This window comes from Petaurus breviceps, unplaced genomic scaffold (genome assembly GCF_028583685.1).
Source record: "Petaurus breviceps papuanus isolate PSGF00001 unplaced genomic scaffold, PetGlider_PUasm1.0 90617, whole genome shotgun sequence".
NCBI classification, from domain to species: Eukaryota; Metazoa; Chordata; class Mammalia; order Diprotodontia; family Petauridae; genus Petaurus; species Petaurus breviceps.
In genome coordinates, this window is record NW_027187287.1 from 4,398,681 (window position 1) to 4,418,890 (window position 20,210).

At 41.8% G+C, this 20,210-nt stretch overlaps 2 protein-coding genes across 9 annotated transcripts in view; both read right to left on the reverse strand.

Annotated features, from left to right (window-relative positions):
• The window catches only part of BAIAP2 (BAR/IMD domain containing adaptor protein 2), a 403,422-nt gene that overhangs the window by 343,919 nt on the left and 39,293 nt on the right, over positions 1–20,210 (reverse strand). The gene's annotated exons all lie outside the window — the stretch shown is intronic.
• Positions 5,626–18,909, reverse strand: CHMP6 (charged multivesicular body protein 6). The gene is made up of 8 exons (XM_069064085.1): positions 18,729–18,909; positions 14,601–14,710; positions 14,169–14,256; positions 12,746–12,832; positions 11,659–11,724; positions 11,341–11,421; positions 6,883–6,937; positions 5,626–5,984 (listed from the first exon to the last, which is right to left on the reverse strand). The coding sequence occupies exons 1-8, from the start codon at positions 18,789–18,791 to the stop codon at positions 5,929–5,931; spliced, it is 606 nt and encodes a 201-aa protein (XP_068920186.1). The 5' UTR covers positions 18,792–18,909; the 3' UTR covers positions 5,626–5,928.

Consider the following 20,210-nt stretch of genomic DNA (forward strand, 5'->3'; position numbering starts at 1 on the left):
CCCCCCCCCCCCCGTGAAACGCACGCCGCGCTCCAAGCTGCATCCAATCAGAGCTGCAGTAGTGAGCGCATCATCCTGTTCTTCCCCAGTGATTTGCTATTGAATAAAGGTACATTTTTTGTTCACACTTACCTGTTTATTAAAATTGCTGTCAACGTTCATTAAAATAAGCCCTCCCCTGAAAATAAGCCCTCTGGTGTTTTTCTGTCCAAAAAAATTATAAGACAGTGTCTTATTATTGGGGAAACATGGTATTTTTTGTCTTCAGTTCTCAATGAGGACCATGACATCAGGGAGGTGATGCCATGACTTGCAAGTGAATTGAAGTCAGGGAAGGCTGTGCAAAGTCACTGGCCTCACTTTCTCCTCTGGAACCATCTGGGTCCAGTGGCAAGATATAGATCAGGACGACTAGAGCTGCAGTCAGGAGGGATCAGGAAAGGTATCATATAAGAGGTAGAATTTAAGATGCATCTTAAATGGAACTAGGGTCTTCAAGAGGAAGAATGAAGGTGTGGAAGGAAAGGATCTTACACACAGTAGGTGCTGAATAAATATTTGCTGAAGTTCCAAAGAGTTAAATTTAGGCTTAATGGAGGGGGAAAATTCCTAGTAACTCTTCTTAAGTGGGATGGATTGCCTTGGGAGATAGTGGATGCCTCTTTACTAGAGATTTTCTTGTTCAGGGTTGGACTAATTAGCTTCCAAGGTCCCTTTTAATTCTGAAATTCTAGGATTCTCTGTGCTGCACAATCTCTACTAGTATGGCTGATTCTGAGAGGCCTGGACCTAGTTTCTGTAGAGAAACCAAAGGGTCTGGCTCTGCCAACCTCTGCCAACTCCCTTCTGTCCTTGAGTGGCAGTAATAGTGGCCTGCCCTCATCCTAGTGGTATAATATCAGGGTGAGACACTGACCAAGAGGGCTCAATTCTTCCAACGGGCTGGAGACTCTAACGACTGTCCCTGAGATACTATGGCTTCACAATATCCCCCCACCTCCCACAGAGCCAAATAATGGGATTAGAGTTTTCCATTTTACCTCATTTCTAAATGGCTCTACAGGCAAAATAAAAACAAAACCCACCAGTCTAAATATTTGAACATAGTAAATATCTTGTCCCTAAATCTCCTCTTCCCTAGGCTAAGCATCCCCAGCTTCTTCGACTAGTCTATGTATGGCATGGCTTTCACATTCTGGTCATCGTTCTCCAGAAACATTGTTAATGTAATTCCTAACATGTGGTTTCTGGAATTGGACATCTGACCCCAGGTACAGTCTGACCAGGACAGAAGAGCCGTCTGCGGTACTTAGAATTTCTACCTCACAATTTAGTGCTTAATGTCGCCTTGTATCCTTCTCCAGTCATTTCATACTTGTCTTATTTCTGCAATTGACTTGAAAGCTTGAAAAAAAAAACCACTTGCATCGTACCTAACAGGGTATACCACAGAGCACTGCTTTCCATCCAGAAGACACTTAAATGCCCATTGAATAACATCTCCCTTTTCTATAACATGTTAAGGATTACTAAATGCCTCTTCCACGAAAACCCTAGGAAATTGATAGTATTCTCTCAGCAAAGGAGGACGCCAGGGGCCATCTGGTCTGACTCTAACATGTCTGTGATGCACCTGCCAAACAATCATGCGTCCTCTTTGCTTGAAGACCTCCTATGAAAGGGAAATCTTTGCTTCTCAAGGCAGCCCATTTCAGTTTTGGTTAGTTCTGTTAGGAAACTTTTTTCTCTTTACATCAAGCCTCAATTTCTTGGTAATTTTCATATATTGTGCTTGATTCTGTTCTCTGGAACATTACTTATGAATGAAATGCCTCTATAAATTGACAGATCATCTTTCTAGGTGAAGTAAGCGGGGCTCAGAAAAGTTAATCTGCCTGTGGTCACAGCAAGAAGTGGCCAAGCATGGATCCAAACCCAGGACTCCTGAGTCCAGACCTCAGTTTCTTGACTAGCAGTGCAAAAATACAGGAAGAAACTTTGATCACTTCTGCGTTTTACTCCTCCCATCAACACTGACCTAAAGCTAATAGGGGGCCATTACAGAACTAAGGGCAGCAATAGAGGTACCTTGAACAGGCTTCCCTTCCAATAGGTTCTTGCTCCAATTCATTGTCCTTCAAGCTTAAAACAAAACCATGGCTTCAGAGGCAGTGGTTCCTGAAAGTGTTTTGCTTTTCTATCATGTACATACTACATATGCTACCTACACACAAAAATATAAGGTTTGAATTATTTTTTGTAGCATTGAGTTTGCACCATTTCATCCAGTGTCTCCTGTATGCACACACCTGGCGGCGGCAGCCATTAAAACAAAAGCTAGCTATCGCGGCTTCATTAGCCCAGCACTCTAACCCACCAAACCAAATGGCTGAGATAATGTTAGTAGGTATATGTATATGTACTACCTGCCATCCTGATCAGTTCGGTCAGCAGTCTTCTGTTGTGAACTTACACAAATAGCCTTTGTCACTTTGGACTGGCTTCTGCAATGCCCTCACATATAGTTACAGCTACTGCAGTTTTTAATCACTAGGCAAGCTCCATAAACCTGCAGCTTTGAAAACATGCTTCACCCCAAGTGCCACTGAGAAGATAATGTGCTTCTCCATAAAATAAAGCAGGTTTTTTTCATGACAATCTGAATAGCAAGAACTTGGTGATGAAACCATTAAAAATACTTTATTGTTACAACATATCATGAAGATCACAACACATTCGGCTTCTTCTCTCAAGGATATACACAGTACAATCTGTTTGGTACAGAGGTTAGAACAGGAAACTGTAGGCAAGCCCTTGAAAACTGGCTGCTGTAAATCTCAGGCAAATGGGATTTGTTAGTGTTTCAGTGACAGCAGGTAGGATGTGATAGATGGCTCCATTAACCACTTCCTTATACCATTCTTTTCTCAACAGAAGACGATCCCTAATGACCTCATCTCCGAGACTAAAGTCAAAAGGATCTACTCCTCTACTGTAGAGATGCAGGCAGTTTTCAATGGCTCAGGGACTGGCTGTTATCTAGTATATGTTTTATTCAGACTCCTGGTTTTTCTGGTCATATTTCAGTTCCTTTCCCCATTCCCCTAAAAACCTCCTGAAGTGTGTAGTGGAGTGGAAAGACCACAGGACCTGGGTTCAAATCCTAACCCTGCCACTTACAAGTTGTAGAACCATAGGCAACTTACTTAAATCTCTGGAACGGTTTCCTTTGTGAAACAAGGGGTTTGGTTGGATGAGATGACTTCCAGGGTCCCTCTAGTTCTAGTATCCTATGATCCTTGTTTATTCAGATGACAGGACAGAGAGAGAAGATAATTCCTATCTGTTCTGTTCCATTCTATAAGCACCCATTAAAAGTTCTGTTAGGTGGTGGCTAGGTGGCGCAGTGAATAGAGCACCGGCCCTGGAGTCGGGAGCACCTGAGTTCAAATCTGGCCTTAGACACAACACACACACACAAAAAAACTAGCCGTGTGACCTTGGGCAAGTCACTTAACCCCAATTGCCCTGCCTTCCCCGCTCAAAAAAAAAGATAAGACACAAATAATATGCAGAGAATCTAGGGGACAGCCAAGTTGTTGAAGGTCTTTAATCCATGACATATTAGTTAAAGTAACCAGGCATGTTTAGCTTGAAGAGGAAAAGCCTTAAGGTTTGGGAGTAGGTAATAAGATAGATACCTTGATGATTATCATGTGGAACAGTGATTAGACTTGTTCTTGGCCCCAGAAGGTAGAACCAGGAGCAAAGGGTTGCAAGGAGACCAATTTAGGTTCCACATCATGAAAAACTGTTAAACAATTAGAGCTAACCATTAGTAGAATGAGTTGCCTTGGGAGGTAGTGAGTTATCTGTCCTTCATCGAAGATCTCCAAGCACAAGTTGGTTGGCTACTTAACTGGGTAGGTTGAAATAGGGATTCTCTTTTAGCAAAGGGATGAACTAGATGATCACTGATGGTCCCTTACAATTCCAAAATTCTGTGATTCTCTGCCTTTCTGTTCTATAAAAGTCAACTACTTGTTTGATCCCTCAGCTCAAAGAAAACTATCGCTTTATTAAGTACTTTATTACAATTCTGTGGTACAATGGTAACAACTGCTTGCAGTCAGAGATCCTAGGTTCAAATCTTGTCTGATACTAAGTTCTATGACCTTGGGCACATCCTTAGGCCTTAGTTTCCTCACCTGCAAAATGAAGGAGCTGGACTAAGATAGCCTCTGGGTTCCTTTCCAGCTCTCAATCTATGGTTGTGTCACTAAGCAGGAGGTGGGGAGGTAGAAGTCAGTTCCAAGTTAGTCTGATAAGGCTTGATGTTTCAGGCAAAGATTAACTTTGTAAATTACAGAACAAGCCTCCCCCTACTGGCTAATTTACACATCACAAGACATCCTTGGTTTAAAATCAAGCATCCAGAGGATGACATGAACTGTCTCCCTTATTTCAACAAGAGATAAGCTGGTGTCTCAAGGATCACTAGTTCTGGGGATCACAGAACAATGTACTTATGGAGAAAAACACTCAAATTACAGCCAAATATGTGATTATAGCCAAACACAAATAATATTAGAATCCACCTCCAAATCTCTGCTGCCAGGCCCTACTTATCTTATCCACATGGCTGCTTAGAGGGAAGCTTCAGGCCACAAAGCACATTCTAAGTCCAACCTCATCCTACCCTTATCAGAACTGACTGTAGAGACTACACTCGAACAATGCTAGCTATGTTTTTTGGAGGGAGGAGAAATTGTAGGGGAAATCTACTGAGAACCATTGTTAAAAGGTTCCTCTGCTAGAATCTCTGCTCCTGTTTATTTCAAATGGAGAATAAAGTCAAATGTCAGCCCCTTTGCCTAATATAAAAACAGGAACTACGCAAATGGTATGAAGGAATTCCCATCCCACTTCAGGAGCTGATTAGTGCTATGGCAGAGCATATGGTAGCAGCCAAATATAAGGAAATTAATTTCAGGTGAATTAATTAATTTCAGGGCTTGAAAACGGTCAGAATAGACACAACATCCTGGGTTTTCACAGGCAAGAACTTTCCTGCTAGAACCACAGTCTTTTCTACCACAAGTCTGCACATTTCAGGAACATTATTGGAAATCCTATAGAAAGACCAATGAGAATTTTCCCAAGGCAGTCCCAGTTTTAACGACACAATGAAAATGATGAGAGGAATGAAGCTAAAGTTTATGATCTCCCTCCTAGATTTTTACCTTTTGGTTCAGTGTGGATAAACTGACCCAGATTTGAACATGCTGTTGTCCTATCCCAGCAGGTAAGGAGAGCATGGTGTCCCAAAGAAGCGCAGCACAGAAAGGCTCTGTTCACAGGGACTTCCTCTGTCCTTCCTTCCTCTGGTCCCACACAGAATCGAACAGAAACCCAAATCAAATGACCTCTCCTCTTGGTGGTGGGACTACTAAAGGAAGAGTCCTTTGCTCCTTGCCAATGTCGCCAAACCCCTACAAATGGTCTATGGAGAAGGGAGTCCTTCAAGCACGTCACAGAGTTTGGGGTAGGTAGTGTAAATACAGCACCAAGAGTGTTGTGATTGGGGCTTAACCATTATGGAAATCACAACCTTTAGCAACAGCATTTGGCTTGAAAAGTTTGCAAGTCACCATTTAATCCAGAGATGAGAGAAAGACAGCACTACTAAAGTGCATTCAGACTTTAAAGTACCAGGAAAAAATGCTCTAGAAAAAAAATCTTGATACAAGAGCAATAAATGTGCTGCTGATCAGTCAGCATTCCCCTGTCCACTTTGCTTTGCTCTGCCCTGTCCAGTCCAGGAGAGTTCCAGGGCATGCCCCTTCCTGGGACTGAGAACCCAAACCCTCCAGGGGTCATAATTCCTTAGGAAGTCCCTCCAAGGCCCCAGTGGGGGAGGAAAGAAGGTTAAGATGCTGCCACCAGTTCTGGCTGTTTTGGCCTTGCCTTGATGGGTTCTTTATCTGTGGAGGAAAAAATACTTGTTACTTTTACACAAAACACCCCAAAGTCAGAGTTAGCCTATGGAAAAACAAGGTTTGATAGGAGAGGCAAGTCTCTGGGTTCCTGAGAGGCATTCCACTCTAAGAGACCTTGTTTTCTTACACATCTTGAATATGAAAAAGCTGCTAGCTAGATGGAATGCTATTTATAAACGGGGAAAAAAAATCTAAGACAAACTGATTTTGGTAAGAACAAAGTTGGCCACAGATGTTGTACTAAAAGAAACTCTGGTAGAGGACAGGAACTACTTAGAGGATAAAACAATAATAAAAGAAAAACAGGGAAATTATGAAAGCAAAGCAAGGACAGACTGCCAATGGACATTTTTGGACAGTTAAAATGAACTTATGGGAAGACAACAGTCACTCTTCCCCAGGGAAGAGCACAACTAAGACAGAAAACAATGAGCAGATCCCTACTCTACTGAGAATGTATTAAATACCGTGTTGGTTCGTGGCCCTGGTGGCCAAATGGACATTTTTTGCATATTATTTTTACAGTATTCCCAATTTCTAGCATATAATTCTTTGAAAATAATGTCCAGGTCACTGCCAAGAGAAAGAAAAATATTAACTCAGTGCTTCTGAAATCCTATGCAATCTTTTAAGAAAAAGACTTCATTGGAAAGCATTTTCCCTCTGGTAATTCCTAGGTAAGAGGGCCAAGAGCCACCACCAAGTCGATCATTCTCATTTCCCAGGTGAGGATTAGCTTCCTCACTCCCAGTCAGTACCAAATAAGAAAGGCCTAGGCTTATGTACACTTCAGTCATCCCTTAAATTTAACAAAAATCCTCAACTTTCTCTGTAAACTTTAAAGATGCTAAAATGTTAATTAAAAAGGGAAAAAAGAACATACCTGGAATTTTCTCTGATGGGGGTTCTGAAGGAACTTCTGGAAGTTCTACTTGTTCCTACAAAGACAAAAGAGGAAAAGGTTGTGAGATAAAATTCTGAAAAGTCTTAAGTTTTGGTAGGTGGCTCAACAAGCAGCCCCTCTAGGCTCTCCCTAGTTTAGCTTAATGTTGTCTTTTCACCTTCTACTTAACCTTAAACAAATTCTTTTAGTTCAGAGGATCTTCCTTAACTATCATCTTTATATGAGACCAAAGCTCCTAACCATGAATTTCTGGCTTCTTCTGGTCTTCAGAATAAGTCTAGCAGGACATTAGTGTTTAACTTTTTTTGTGTCATGAATCCCTCTGGCCACAGAGAGCTAGGCCTGGAGTCATGAAGAATTCAAATGCAGCCTTGATGCTTACTGACTGTTTGACCATGAGTAAGTCACTTAACCACTGTCTGCCTCAGATTCCTCATCTGTAAAATGGGGATAATAATAGCACCTACCTTGAAGGGTTGCTGTGAGACTGAATAAGATAAAAATTGTAAAGCTCTTAGCATTTAAAACCTGGCACATAGCAAGTGCTATATAAATGTTAGCTATTATTATTATTGTTATTTGGCAGTGCCTAGTGAAGCCTGTGGACCTCTTCTCAGAATAATATTGTTGAATGCATAAAATAAAATACATAAGATTACAAAGGAAACCAATTATGTTGAAGTACAGTTATCAAAGTATGAAAAAAAAAAGTTAGATTCAGAACGACCAGTTTCAATAGCTTCTGGTTGTGAGGGGGGTGGTCTGCTGTGGCTCTGTGTCCCATCCCTCATGTCACATCAATCCAAGTCAAGTCAAAATCACTCTTAGTGAGCACCTAGGCTCTGAAGGGAAAGGGAAAGGCAGTGAACAGAAATTTCATTAAAATAAGACTAGAAAGGCAGCATGGTATGATGGAAAAATCTCTAGGCTCAAAGTCGGGAGACCTAGGTTCTTAATTTTGAGTTGACTACTAATTAGCTATGATTTGGGAGAATTCATTTAAGCCCCTTTTCTTCTTTGTAAAATGAGCTTTAAACTAGATCGCAGTATTGCGGGAAGAACATCAGACTTGGAAATAAGAAGCTCGGGGGTCAAAACTTTGGCTTTGACACATACCAGCCATGTGATCACAAGCCAGTCAATTAGTCTTTCTTTGTGTGTGTGCTTCAGTTTTCTCATCTGCAAAATGGGGATAACACTTGCACAGTGTATTTTACAGAAAATGTTAACTATTATTAATGTAAACTATTATCCTCTAATTCTAATCATTTTGGTTCTATCCTATAGTATCTTTTACCAGCCATACAGAAGCTATTCATCAAAAGCTTTTTTTCTCCTGCGTATCAAACTCCCTTAATTAAACTGCCTAATACTTCACCCTTTACTGCAAGTTCTAATAAAGAGGTGACCCTTCACCTTGATCTCATTCCCTCCCGTCTTCTCCAGCAAACTGCCCCCAGTTTCACCTCTCTTCTTTCCCTCTCAAATTATCAATCTCTATCTTTAGGTAGAGATCTCTACCTCAAACTCTAATTCTTCTGTCAATGCCTACAAATATGCCCAAGTCTCCAAGACTTCTTTAACCCTCTCCCTTCACTGTAAACAACAGATCAAATGATCCCACTATTTATCTGTATTTGTATATTCTTTACCTCTCCTTCCCTTTATGAGTAAACTCCTAGAGAGTTATCTTTACTCCTGGCCTCTACTCCTAATTCTCTTCTGAACCCTCCATAATCTGGCTTTTGTCATTATTCAACTGAAAAGCTTTCTCCAAAATGACCAGCAATCTCTAATCAAATGGTCTTTTGTCCACCACAATCTTTCTTGATTTCCTGACAACCTCTGATCCTGCTGACCACTCTTTCCTCCTGAATATTCTAGACTCTATAGGTTGTGTGATATGTTCTCTTTTGGCTCTCATCCCTGACTGCTCCTTTGCCTGAAATGGATCATTATCCATTTCACTCCCAACAAACAGTAGATGTACCCCAAAACTCTATCCTGGATTCTCTTCTCTGCTTCTTCTTTCTTATCAGTTTCCACAAAAGGCGTGCTGACAAATTTTTTAAAATTTGCCCTCCAAAAATGCAGGAGACAATTTTAAGTTTAATCTGTATTTATAATATTTTTTTTCATTTTTCAAATGCTTTATTAACTTCTGATTTACACCATTCATTTCTGCCAGATTTTGAGTTACAAATTTTCTCCATGTTTTTCCCCTACCCACCACCCCAAAACAGCAGTCCCACAGGATATCCCCTCCTCCAATCTGCTCTCTCCCATATTTTCTCCCATATATTTATAATATTTTTTCCACCTTTTAAGTCTAGGCAATCAACAAAACAATAAATTAAGCCCTGATCAATAGGGCTTGCTGATTTGAGAGGTGAATGCTCACAGTGAAAATTTAACAATTGGTTCTCACAAGCCAATTTCATCAGGCTCTGTTCCTGTGAACTATCATTGCTACGAAGATGACTCCCAAACCTTTCCACACAGCCCTACTTTCTTTCCTGAGCATCAACTGCCTGATAAACATTTTTTAAAAATTACTTTTTATTAACAGTTGCCTATGAATATGAACATTTCCATATACAAAAGAGAACTATGAAAATACATACAGCTTGTTGCTTTTAAAGTATATATGAATTTTAATATCACCCTTTTTGCTCTTACTTTTGGTCTTTATTGTGTATTTTATTGACTTTTTTGCATCACTATCTTCTCCTCCTGCCCCCCCCCCCAAAAGGCTCTCCTTTGTAACAAGAAAGCTGACTCAAGCAAAACAAATTTGTGTTGTATTGGTCATGGCTGAAAATGTATTTTCTTATTCTGTCTCCGCCAAGTTGCAGGAAAAATACTTTTGGAGTCAAGATTGGTCCTACTGGATATTCCAAACTAAATGTCCCATAAACATCACAAATTCAGTATGTTTAAAACAGATCTCTACCTTCTGTACCAAAATCATCCTCCTCTTTCCAACATCCCTATTACTATTATACCCCCCAACACCATCCTCCCAATCACACAAGTTCACAACTTCTCAATGTTCTTCACCCCACATAAGGCATATCAATTGCCAGATCTTGTCACTGATCTACAATCTTTCTCTCTATACTCTCACAGCCACTAACTCTAGTTCAAGCTCTCAGCACCTCTCCACTGGATGACTACAAGTCTCCCAAATCGTCTTCCCAGCTTAAGTCTCTCCCTACTCCAATCTACCTCCACTCAGACTCAAATGACTTACTGTTAAGTACATGACACTCTACCTCCAGTCTCCTGATTCTACATTGGCAGTCCTTGTGCCTGGAACGCTGGCCACTCACACCTTTGTCTCCTGGAATCACTGATTTCCTTTAAAACTCAGTTTTGCACCATCTTCTTTATGAGACCTTTTCCTGATTCCCCTAGCTCCCAGTGTCTTCTTCATGACTGTCTTGCATATACCTGTATGTACACGCTATTCTTCCCCCAGGCCCACTCCCACTAGAATATATGCTCCTTGATGGCAAAGCTTGTTTTCCTTTTATCTCTGTATCCCCAGGGCTTAGCACAATACCTAGAATATAACAGACACTTAGTAAATTCCTATCAACTGATTAAAGTTTTTTGTGTTCTTGCCTTCCTAGCTAATCTTCCTTCTTCTAGCAGCTTATACCCATCACTCTAATATCCCAACTATCCCAATAAGTTTCTAGGATGAGACCCCTATGACATTGGGGCTTTTCATTAGCATGAGAGGTGGGCAGGCTCTCCTGAACCAGCCTTATGACTCAGCTCTGGCATATAAATGGGAGGCAGCAGGCACTAGCTCACATAGCTAAGCCAGAGTCTGGCAAACGGGGATAGCTGCCCAGAAAGATTGAGAATCCCTGATCTAGGGGTCTAGACCCTGAAGAGTAAACAAGGAGTTCTGAAAGTGAGAACAAGTAGGAAAGGCCTGGGCTGATTCCTTATAAAGGTCTCTTGTGGATGTAGGTGCTTGTTCATGCATGCATGCATTCCATTCAATGACCGTTGACAGAACCATGGAAGAGAAAAAAATGTCAAAAAACCTCACACCACTGTCAGTTGAGGGGAGAGGAAAAGAGGGACACAGAAGGAAAAGGAAAATAGTCCTCTATTTCCAAGGAAAACTATGTTTAAATTCTCTATTATTTATGTGGACCATTTGTGTAAAAAAAAAAAATTTCTATCCCAGCCTGTCTTTCAGTATATTCCCAGGACCCTTTATTTCACTACCTAACCAGGGTGTATTCAGGAGATGCAAACTCTTTTTAACATTTACAATGATTTAACTAGTGAGGAAAATTAGTTGGGGAAAAAGATCTTAACTCATAATCTTTGTATGTAACATCTGGATTAATAGGAGTTTGGGACTTTCACAATCTTTTCATTTAAACAAGAGAAAGTGGTCAACTTAAATGTTACCTGAGTGATGGCTTCCAGTTCCTCTAAGATGGCATCTTCATCTTCTTGAGTGAAGCTGCCAGCCAAGAGATCATCAATTTGCTGCAAAGAGAGAAACCACAATAACTAACACACCTTTTGCCATTCTGCCCTTGCTCCTTATAGCTGAAGTCTGGGGCAAGGTAAAAGGGTGAGAAAGGTCGGGTCACTCATAAAGGAAGCACACCAATGAAACCAATATGGAAGTACTATATCCTTGAACACTATCGATTTATACTGCACAGTAAGCAACTGCTATTTGGAAGAGATCAAGACACAAACACACATACAAAATCATACCTTCTGGTACTCCACAGCATCCCGGGTTTCATCCATTATCCTTTCCACTTCTTCTATGGACATGACCTAATAGCATAACATAAAATATTTATACCTTGAAGAGATCTCAACACTCACCTAGTCTAATCCCCTAAAAGGATGGAACTGAGGCCTAGAAAGATAAAGTCATTGCCCAAAATCACTCACTTAGTTGTGGCACAGCCAGGACTAGAGCACAAGTGACGCAGTGTTCGTGCCACACTACCTACCAACCTACCATGCTGCTACCACTTTGGTACCTGGTTAAAAACAACAATGAATTCTACTGGCAAGATAAGAAAGGCGGATTAGCCTAAGCCTGGTTCTCAGGCCTAAAAAAAGTCGAGCTAGAAAGAAAGGAAATTACACTTGGGACTCCAGGATTACTGCTTTCACTGGTGTTGAACAAAACATAAAATGTTACTGGCTCCTGTAGAAGAGTTTATCAGAGGTGGATGTTATATATATATACATATATAACAATGTATATAAAGCCAATAGAAGTCTTGCTTGTTCATTAAAATAAAAAAGATGTTCAGGCAGATGTTTCTGCTCTCCCATCTCCAGCTCCCTATGCCACATGGGGGCGTTGTTTTTTGATGGTCAAAAGCGGAGCAATAGGATTTATTACAAATCCTTCCCACCACTAACCCTCTCCTTGGAATCAATTCAACCACTGATTTCTTGAAGACCTAGCTTAAAATTCATGTTCTATACCAAGTCTTCCCCAATTAATTTTAAAATTAGTTACATTTTATTCTGCATCTCTTTGGCACTTAGGATTTAATTTGCATTGTTTTACACTTGATAACAGTTTGCTTGGTAACTGTTGTTAAGCCACATTACTGAGGTATGTTGTTTTTTTCCTCGTTAAGAAAACTATAGCTCAATGGACAAGATCACGTCTTCTACTTCTTTAGTATTCTTCTACAGCAACCAACGCAAGGCTCTGTCCCCTGCAGATGCCTGCAACTACCCTTTGTTTCACAAGCCTCTGTTTGTCTCATCCTTTGCTGTTCCATTTAGTTTTTCTTCCGTCCCAGCAACATCCTTCATGGCGTTAACCTACCTGATGCATTTTATTCAGACACTCATTTCCAAACTTCAGGCCTTCAATCACTTTCATTTCAATCTGGGTAAACTCAATATTCTGAACCTGGAGCAAAAAATACAAAAAAACCTTGTTCAGGAGACATTCTGAAGCCAATCTATTCTTCCCCTCACTTCCCAAATGGGAACTAATTTTATTTTATTACTTTCACATAATCAGGCATTCCTTGTCTACTTCAAGGGCTAATAACAGTGTGCATGAGCCTTCATATGTTCCTCCCACCTTCAGAAACAGACTTTTAAACAATTCACTTATCTCTAGCCTTCCTTAGAATGCATATAGAGAAAAATAGAAGAGGCAAAACTCAAATAGTCTATGTTGCTTCTCATGAAAAAGCTGATGAAAATTTAGAGGTTTATATGTGGATTTCAATGATCCCTATTCCCACGGATAATGATAACTGAAAGATTACAGTAAGAATAAGTAAGACTGGCAATGGCTCATGATTTCAATACAGGGAATTCCTAGATGAGAAAATTCCTTCTGTCAACTGACATCTTTTCTTCCACTTACAGTCTTAGAAATCTGCCTAGAGCAGTGCTGTCAAACTCAAATAGAAATGGAGGCCACTAATCCTGTGGACATACTGACTTAGTTTTAAAATGTACCATCATTTGTGTTTTATTGTATTTCTATTCGTTTTGTTAAATATCTCCCAATCACATTTTAATCTGCTTTTGGCAACCCTGAGGAGTGTTGTGGGCTGCATACATTTGACACCCCAGTCTAGAGTACAAAGAGGTTACATGACTTGCCAGAGTCACACAGCCAGAAGTAGAAGCAGGACTTGAATCCAGCTCTTCCTGGCTCCAAGGAAAATTCTTGGCTGCCTCTAATAACAGTAACAAAATTCTGTTGTAAAGCCCACATTTTAGAAATGCTCCAGTAGTTATGTACAGCTTCTCTTTCCGAAGCAGTTTCCTAACTTCCTTCAATATTCTTGAAGTAAAAGTCAGAGTCCTCCTTTCTCTAGTGGTATGGAGTTCAAATCCAGGACCTCCTACTCAGCAAGAAACTGCTTCTCCATATAAATCATGTCTCTATACTGGATGTTAACCCTCACCTACATACTTTCATGACTCATTTCTCCATGACAAGATTATGACCTGGCTCAGGATCCAATCCAATATTTTCTAATTCTCCCCTAGTTTAGTTACAGATTCTAGAAAAGGGAATATCTATTTTAGTTTTTCTCAAAACAATTGTATCTGTGGTGGACTCAAAGTCCACGGGCCCTTCAGTTGCAACTGCTTCATTAATAAGTCAGGTAAAAACATGTCCTGGCAAAGGATTATATTTGTTACAAAAGCACTTTTGTCTAATGTTATCAAAACAGCCTATGGCTCGATGGCATATCCACCACTCTGGGATATATACATACCATAGTTTCCAGATTTGTGATTTGGTTTTCTGTTTTATCCAAGAGCTGTTCCTGGTAGCGTTTCTTCTTAAGGAGTAACTTTGCTCTTCTGCAGGAGGAAACCCAACAGGAGACACAGTGACACAGATGGAAGTGACAAAAGAATCACAACATAATCACTTTGGGTTGAACTCTCAATGCCTGTCAATTACTGAAGCACACAGGCCCCCTTGAGCACAAACCTGATAAAAGGGACAATGCCTGCATCCCTCAACAGAGCATGGCCCTTATATGGAGGAGGGAGTATATGCAGACTTAGTGAGCAGACATTCAGAAAGATCAGGGAAGAAAGACTCAGAGGATTCTACATTATGAATTCCGTTCTTCCGCTCCAGCTTTTTCCAGGCCTGACTTGGCCAGAAGCATGTGGATCCCTCTAGTCCTTTCACTTACTCTTTCTTTCCATCACGAAGGAGTTGTCTGGCAAGCTCCCTCTCCCTCTCCAGCTGCTGGGTGACCCTCTTCTGGTACTGCTTCAACTTATCCCGTTGTTGCTTCAATTGCTGTTAGAAAAAAGAGAAAACTGCATCTCATTAAAGCTTCTGACGGATGCAGGGAAGCCCATTGCTCATCATCAAGCTCGAATGCCTCTGACTACATGACAACCTCCAGGTCACCATTTCTATCAAGGAGCATGGTACGGATGTGATTGCTATCCTCGGGGAATCTATGCTCTAGGAGAGACAACAGCAAAACTGAATCACGTATGCCGAGACACACTCATGAAACGATATGTGTACAATGACTAATGTTAAATTCTGTAAGTGGCAGAGATCTATACCCATGCCAAAATCGGCAAATGGGTAAATTTTACTGGCATATGGGCTAGTCACTACTACCACCTCTCCTTCTGTGGACACTGCCCTGCTGCTCCAGGTAACACATGGTTATGTCCCACATATTCAAAAGAACTCATCTAGCCATGGTCTCTTCTGTCTCGAGAAAAAGCATACCAGCTTAGCATACTACTTCTGAAAGACAGCTAACTCCTGGTCTATTTAAATTATGATTCAAATATTAGGAAATTGTAAGTATAATCAAACTTTTTCCTCTGAAAATAACGGTTCTTAACCTAATTTCTGAGCAGGGGTTACCATATCATACCACATACTGGAATATAGCTTCCCTGGGTCATATCTCAAAGAAATATTAGATGATGATAATCTGTTCCTTTAGTCTGTGATTATACTATACATGGTCCTGGGACCTTGTAGGGAGAGGGAAAAGACTAAAGATCAAATAAGATAATATTTAACACAGTGCCCTGACAGTAAGCGCTTAATAAATGGGCAGCTAGGTGGCACAGTGGATACAATGCCAGACTTGGAGTCAGGAAGACTCCTGTTCATGAGTTCAAATCTGGCCTCAGACACTTACTAGCTGTGTGGACAAGTCACTAAACCCTGGTTGCCTCAGTTCCTCATCTGTAAAATAAATTGGAGAAGGAAATGGCAAACCACTCCAATATCTTTGCCAAGAAAACTCAAGAAGAGATCACGGAACAGTTGGACACAATGGCAAATGCTTGTTGCCTTCTTTCCTTTTTACAGAAAGATGGCAAGTTTGTGCTCCTCTATAAAACACACTAGAAGTAATTCTCTGACAAATGAAAAAGCACAATTCAGGGAAGAAATCTTGGTGGTACTGTTAGGAAAGCAGGAAAAAGAATGACTTTCAGGAGGAACAAGCTTCTTGATGGTGCTTTTCCCAGTTACCAGAAGGAGTTGTCTTTAAAAGGACAAAATTTTAAAGCCTTGAGGTAAATTGACAGCATCTGAGAAACAACTTTGTGTTACTTAAGACATAAACCTTAAGTCCCACAACTCTATCCCCCATTCCCCCCCCCCCAAAATCTCCATACTCATAAAAGCCAAAGGTGAAAACGATGAAGAGCTAAATTCCAACTATCCCCATCATCTACTTTGGTTGGATTATTTTAGACAAAAGTCTTAATTAAGCACCTCTGGAAGAAGTTATCTTTTATATCCAGTTTCCCCTTTTAAGATGTACATGAATCTATTATCATAATTGAGGTCAAACATTTTTTGAGTACCCTAATATGTGCTCAGTCATGAATTCAGAAGGATCTGGAAAAGCCCACCAACCCACCTTTCTAATTAATCCTTTCTAGTTTTAGAATATCTAGTCCCTAACAGTTTTAAAAACAGAGGAACTCTCCTTTTAGAAAGGAGGAAGGAAAAGTTGAGTGTATTTGAGCTATTATTGAATGAATAATACCCATTCATTCAATAGTAAATTCCCAGTGTGGATCAAAATTTACATTCCTTTGGACAAGCAGTGGCAGCTAAGGGTATGATACCCTATTTGGACAGAGAGAAGGAAGGAAGGAAGGAAGGAAGGAAGGAAGGAAGGAAGGAAGGAAGGAAGGAAGGAAGGAAGGAAGGAAGGAAGGAAGGGAAAGGAAAGGAAGGGAAGGGAAGGCAAGGGATGGGAAGGGACGGGAAGGGAAGGGAAGGGAAGGGAAGGGAAGGGAAGGGAAGGGAAGGAAAGGAAAGGAAAGGAAAGGAAAGGAAAGGAAAGGAAAGGAGGGAAGGATGGAGAAAGGGGCTGTGTAGCCTAATTGGCCAGTTTTACTTGGGTCCCCAATGGGGCAGCTCCTAATACTACTCACAGAGGTTGTTTGTCTTTAGTTCTCTAAGAGACCATAACATCAGGGAGATTATGCCAAAACTTGCAAATGAATTGGATTTAAGTGAGGGGGGGCTAAGAAAAGTCACCACCTTCACTTCTTCCTCTGGACCCATATCTTGGGGTTTATGGTTTAGATTATTTTCTTAAGGGCCATGCCTTATACCCAAATCACTCTGGCTCCCAGAGACTGGTAAATAATAAATAGGTACCAGCCCAAGCCCGACATGGTCACTGCTTGGGGCCTAATTATCAGAGTGAATGTAAACAACAACTGTACCTGTTTTGGCCAGATACCCAGAGGGTCTTCCCCTCCCAGGCTGGGGTTTGTTCTTTGTTTGTTTTTTGAGTAGGTAAAAGAGGTAATTTTCTGCCTCATTTTTTTACTTAGCCTCAATCACTGAATGGACACTGTCTTAGTCAAACTGACACCTGTTAAGGACCTTAGCTTAAAAGGTCCAAGGTCTCATCCCATGCCATCCAGAGCCATCTCCAGTTCTCCTGAAGAGAGAACTATATCCTGCCACTGGACCCAGATGGCTCTGGAAGAGTGAAGGTGGAGACTTTGCCCAGCCCTCCCTCGATTACATCCAATTCACTTGCATGACATGGCATCCCCTCCCTAATGTCACGGTCCTCTTTGAGAAGGAAGGACAAACAACAACCAAGTCTGGAACTGACCCTGTTGGGACGCCATATATGTTCACTAAATTCAGCATATGTTTATTAAGCACCTAATATGTGCCAGGCACCATGCTCAGAGCTGTGCTGAGGATACAAACACAAGGCACATGGGCACAGTTTGGCCAGGGAAATATTCCATTTTCCAAATATATACAGAAGTTTGGAAATCTTAGATCAATATTTAAACGTTACCAGTTATTATGTCTGCAATTTACATATTTTATTCAAAGACCCAGAAAACGGAGCCACTTTGGAAGAAATCACACCATTACAACAGTGACAGGAGAATCGACTAAAGTTTCAAAAAAAATTTTTTTTCAAAGGTGTTGGTACTGAGGCAGGTCTAGCAATAACGAGAAGAGGCTTTCAGAGCTTCAAAGAAAATAAGAAAAAATAGGGATGACAATAGATAGCACCTCCATAGGTGTTAGTTAGACAGTTAGATAGGCTGTAGTGGGGATCTAAAAACGTAAGTAGGTTTTGTTATGCAAACCTTAATGCGACAGGCAAAAGTAAGCTATGGTTGTTACTATCCTTAATTTCCTCCTGCCGCGCCAGGAAAGGACCCTCCAAAACAAATGTGGAAATCTGAAAATGAAAGCGATGCGTGCAGGGAGCAGAAGGGCAGTAACTTCAAGACCCAGAATAGCTTCGAGACCCGGTCGAGACCCCGCCCCCCCGCAACCTCGTCTCACCCCCACAAAAAACCTCAAAGAAATAGAAGGGAAGCACCAGAACTGCTGAGCGGTTTGGGGGAGATGGAGGGACCCGGGAGCTGTCAGGAGGAAGATGCAGGACGGAGATCGGGGTGGGGCAGAAAGGTCAAGGAAGGGAGACCAGGTCCTTCCTGACTTCCAGGCTCCGCACCCCGGACAGGATGGAGACAACCCCCCCCCCCCAGACATGCACCCCCAGGCCCTGCCAGCGTCTGGATACGAGCCCTGCTAATGTAAGAATTAAACCCAGGGAATCTTCCAATCCAAACCTCTCCTTTGACAGACGAGGAAACTGAGGCGGGGGTGACTTGCCGGGGGTCAGCTGGCACGCAAGGGCTGGGGCCTGGCCTCGGGATCCCAGGCTCAGGTGTCTGCTCCACAGCTGCCAGAGCTCGGGCCCGGGACCCCCTCCCACACCGGTCCCCGGCCCCTCAGCCCGTGTCCTGCCCCGCCGCCGCTCAGGCCCCCTTACCAGGATGGCCTTGTCCTGCTCCGTGATGCGGCTTTGCTTCTTGCGGCCAAACAGGTTGCCCATGGCGGCCGCGGAGCCCCAGCCCTGCCCGGGCGGCCCCGCTTCCTCAAGTCCTTATGGAACCCTGAGCCCCGGCAGCCGCGGGCCGCCCCGCCGAGCTACGGTGGCCGAGGAAGATCAGGCGCAGCCAGATAGCGAAGGCCCCACGTGACCCCACTCAACCAGCACAGAGCTAATGGGTGGGGTAGAGGATTAGAAAACTGTCCCTCTGACCCCGGGGGCTTCTCACGAACCCGGGGTCATTTGCGGTTAATCCAGGGGGATTATGAGAGGGGAACCTTTGTCTGCAGTTTTAGAAAGTAACTCTGCTTAGAGCCTGGACGGGCTCTTTGCACTTTGGAGAGGGCAGGGCCACGTGTTATTTCAGAGTGTATGATTTGACGGACTAGGAGCCAATCAATCAATAAACATTTATTAAGCACCATGATCCAGGCACAGTGCTAGGGCATAGGAAGACAGTGCCAGCCCTCAAGGAGCTTACGTTTCTTAATAACAAGAGGTTGAGGATAGCTATCATGCAGCTCCTTAAAAGTTTGCTAAGTACTTACAGTGAAAGAACACATAAAAGGGAGCCCAGAAGTGGGAAGAGCAGGTATATGTGTGTGTGTGTGTGTGTGTGTGTGTGTGTGTTATATTGATGAAAAAAGAGGGTTCCTACCCTTAAGGAATTTACAATCTAATGAGGATGACAACACATAAAAGGGAAAGTGTTCACACACATGTGCAGAAAGGTGAACAACACCCCCTCTCCACTTTTGAGGTCCCTTTAAAGTGTTGTCTTTCATTAGTAGATTCTAAGTTCCTTGAGGGCAAGGAATGTTTCTTTTTCATATTTCTATCCCCAGGACTTACAACTGTGCCTAGCAACAATAGGTATTTAAGAAATGTATATTGTCTGATTTACATGGAAGTGCTTAATTCAATCTAACCATGGCTCAAAATATTAAGCATTTACCTCAAAAAAGAGGCAGCAAACATATAAGTGCCTGCTGTGTAGAAGGGACTCTTGTAGATATTGGAACTACAAAAAAGAAAAAGGCACAGTTCCTGCCTAGAAGGAGCTGAAATGAGGATGCTGAAAGCACATTAAAAACCCTCTGTGATGAGTATAAACTGAAGTATAATTTTCTTTCTTTTTTTTGTTTTTTAAAAAATACAACTGGGGGCAGCCAGGTAGCACAGTGAGTAAGAGCACCAGCCCCAGAGTCGGGATAACCTGGGATTGAATCCAGGCTCAGACACTTAGCACCCACCCAGAAACACCTGGCTGTATAACCTTGAGCAAGTTACTTAACCCCAATTGCTTTTTAAAAAAAATACAACTAATAATTTGCATGATTTCACATGTATGAGTGACATATTGCTTGCCTTCTCAGAGGGTGTGGGAGGGAAGGAGAGAATTTAGAACTCAAAAATTTTTTT

Bases quoted from the DNA above. Each gene is read 5' to 3' on its own strand.
- CHMP6 (XM_069064085.1), bottom strand. From the start codon at position 18,791: ATGGGCAACCTGTTTGGCCGCAAGAAGCAAAGCCGCATCACGGAGCAG. The intron at 14,711-18,728 runs GTAAGGGGGCCT...TTTTTCTAACAG, and splicing joins AGCAGGACAAGGCCATCCTG to CAATTGAAGCAACAACGGGA. The intron at 11,422-11,658 runs GTATGATTTTGT...CTCTCTTTGCAG, and splicing joins ATGCTGTGGAGTACCAGAAG to CAAATTGATGATCTCTTGGC.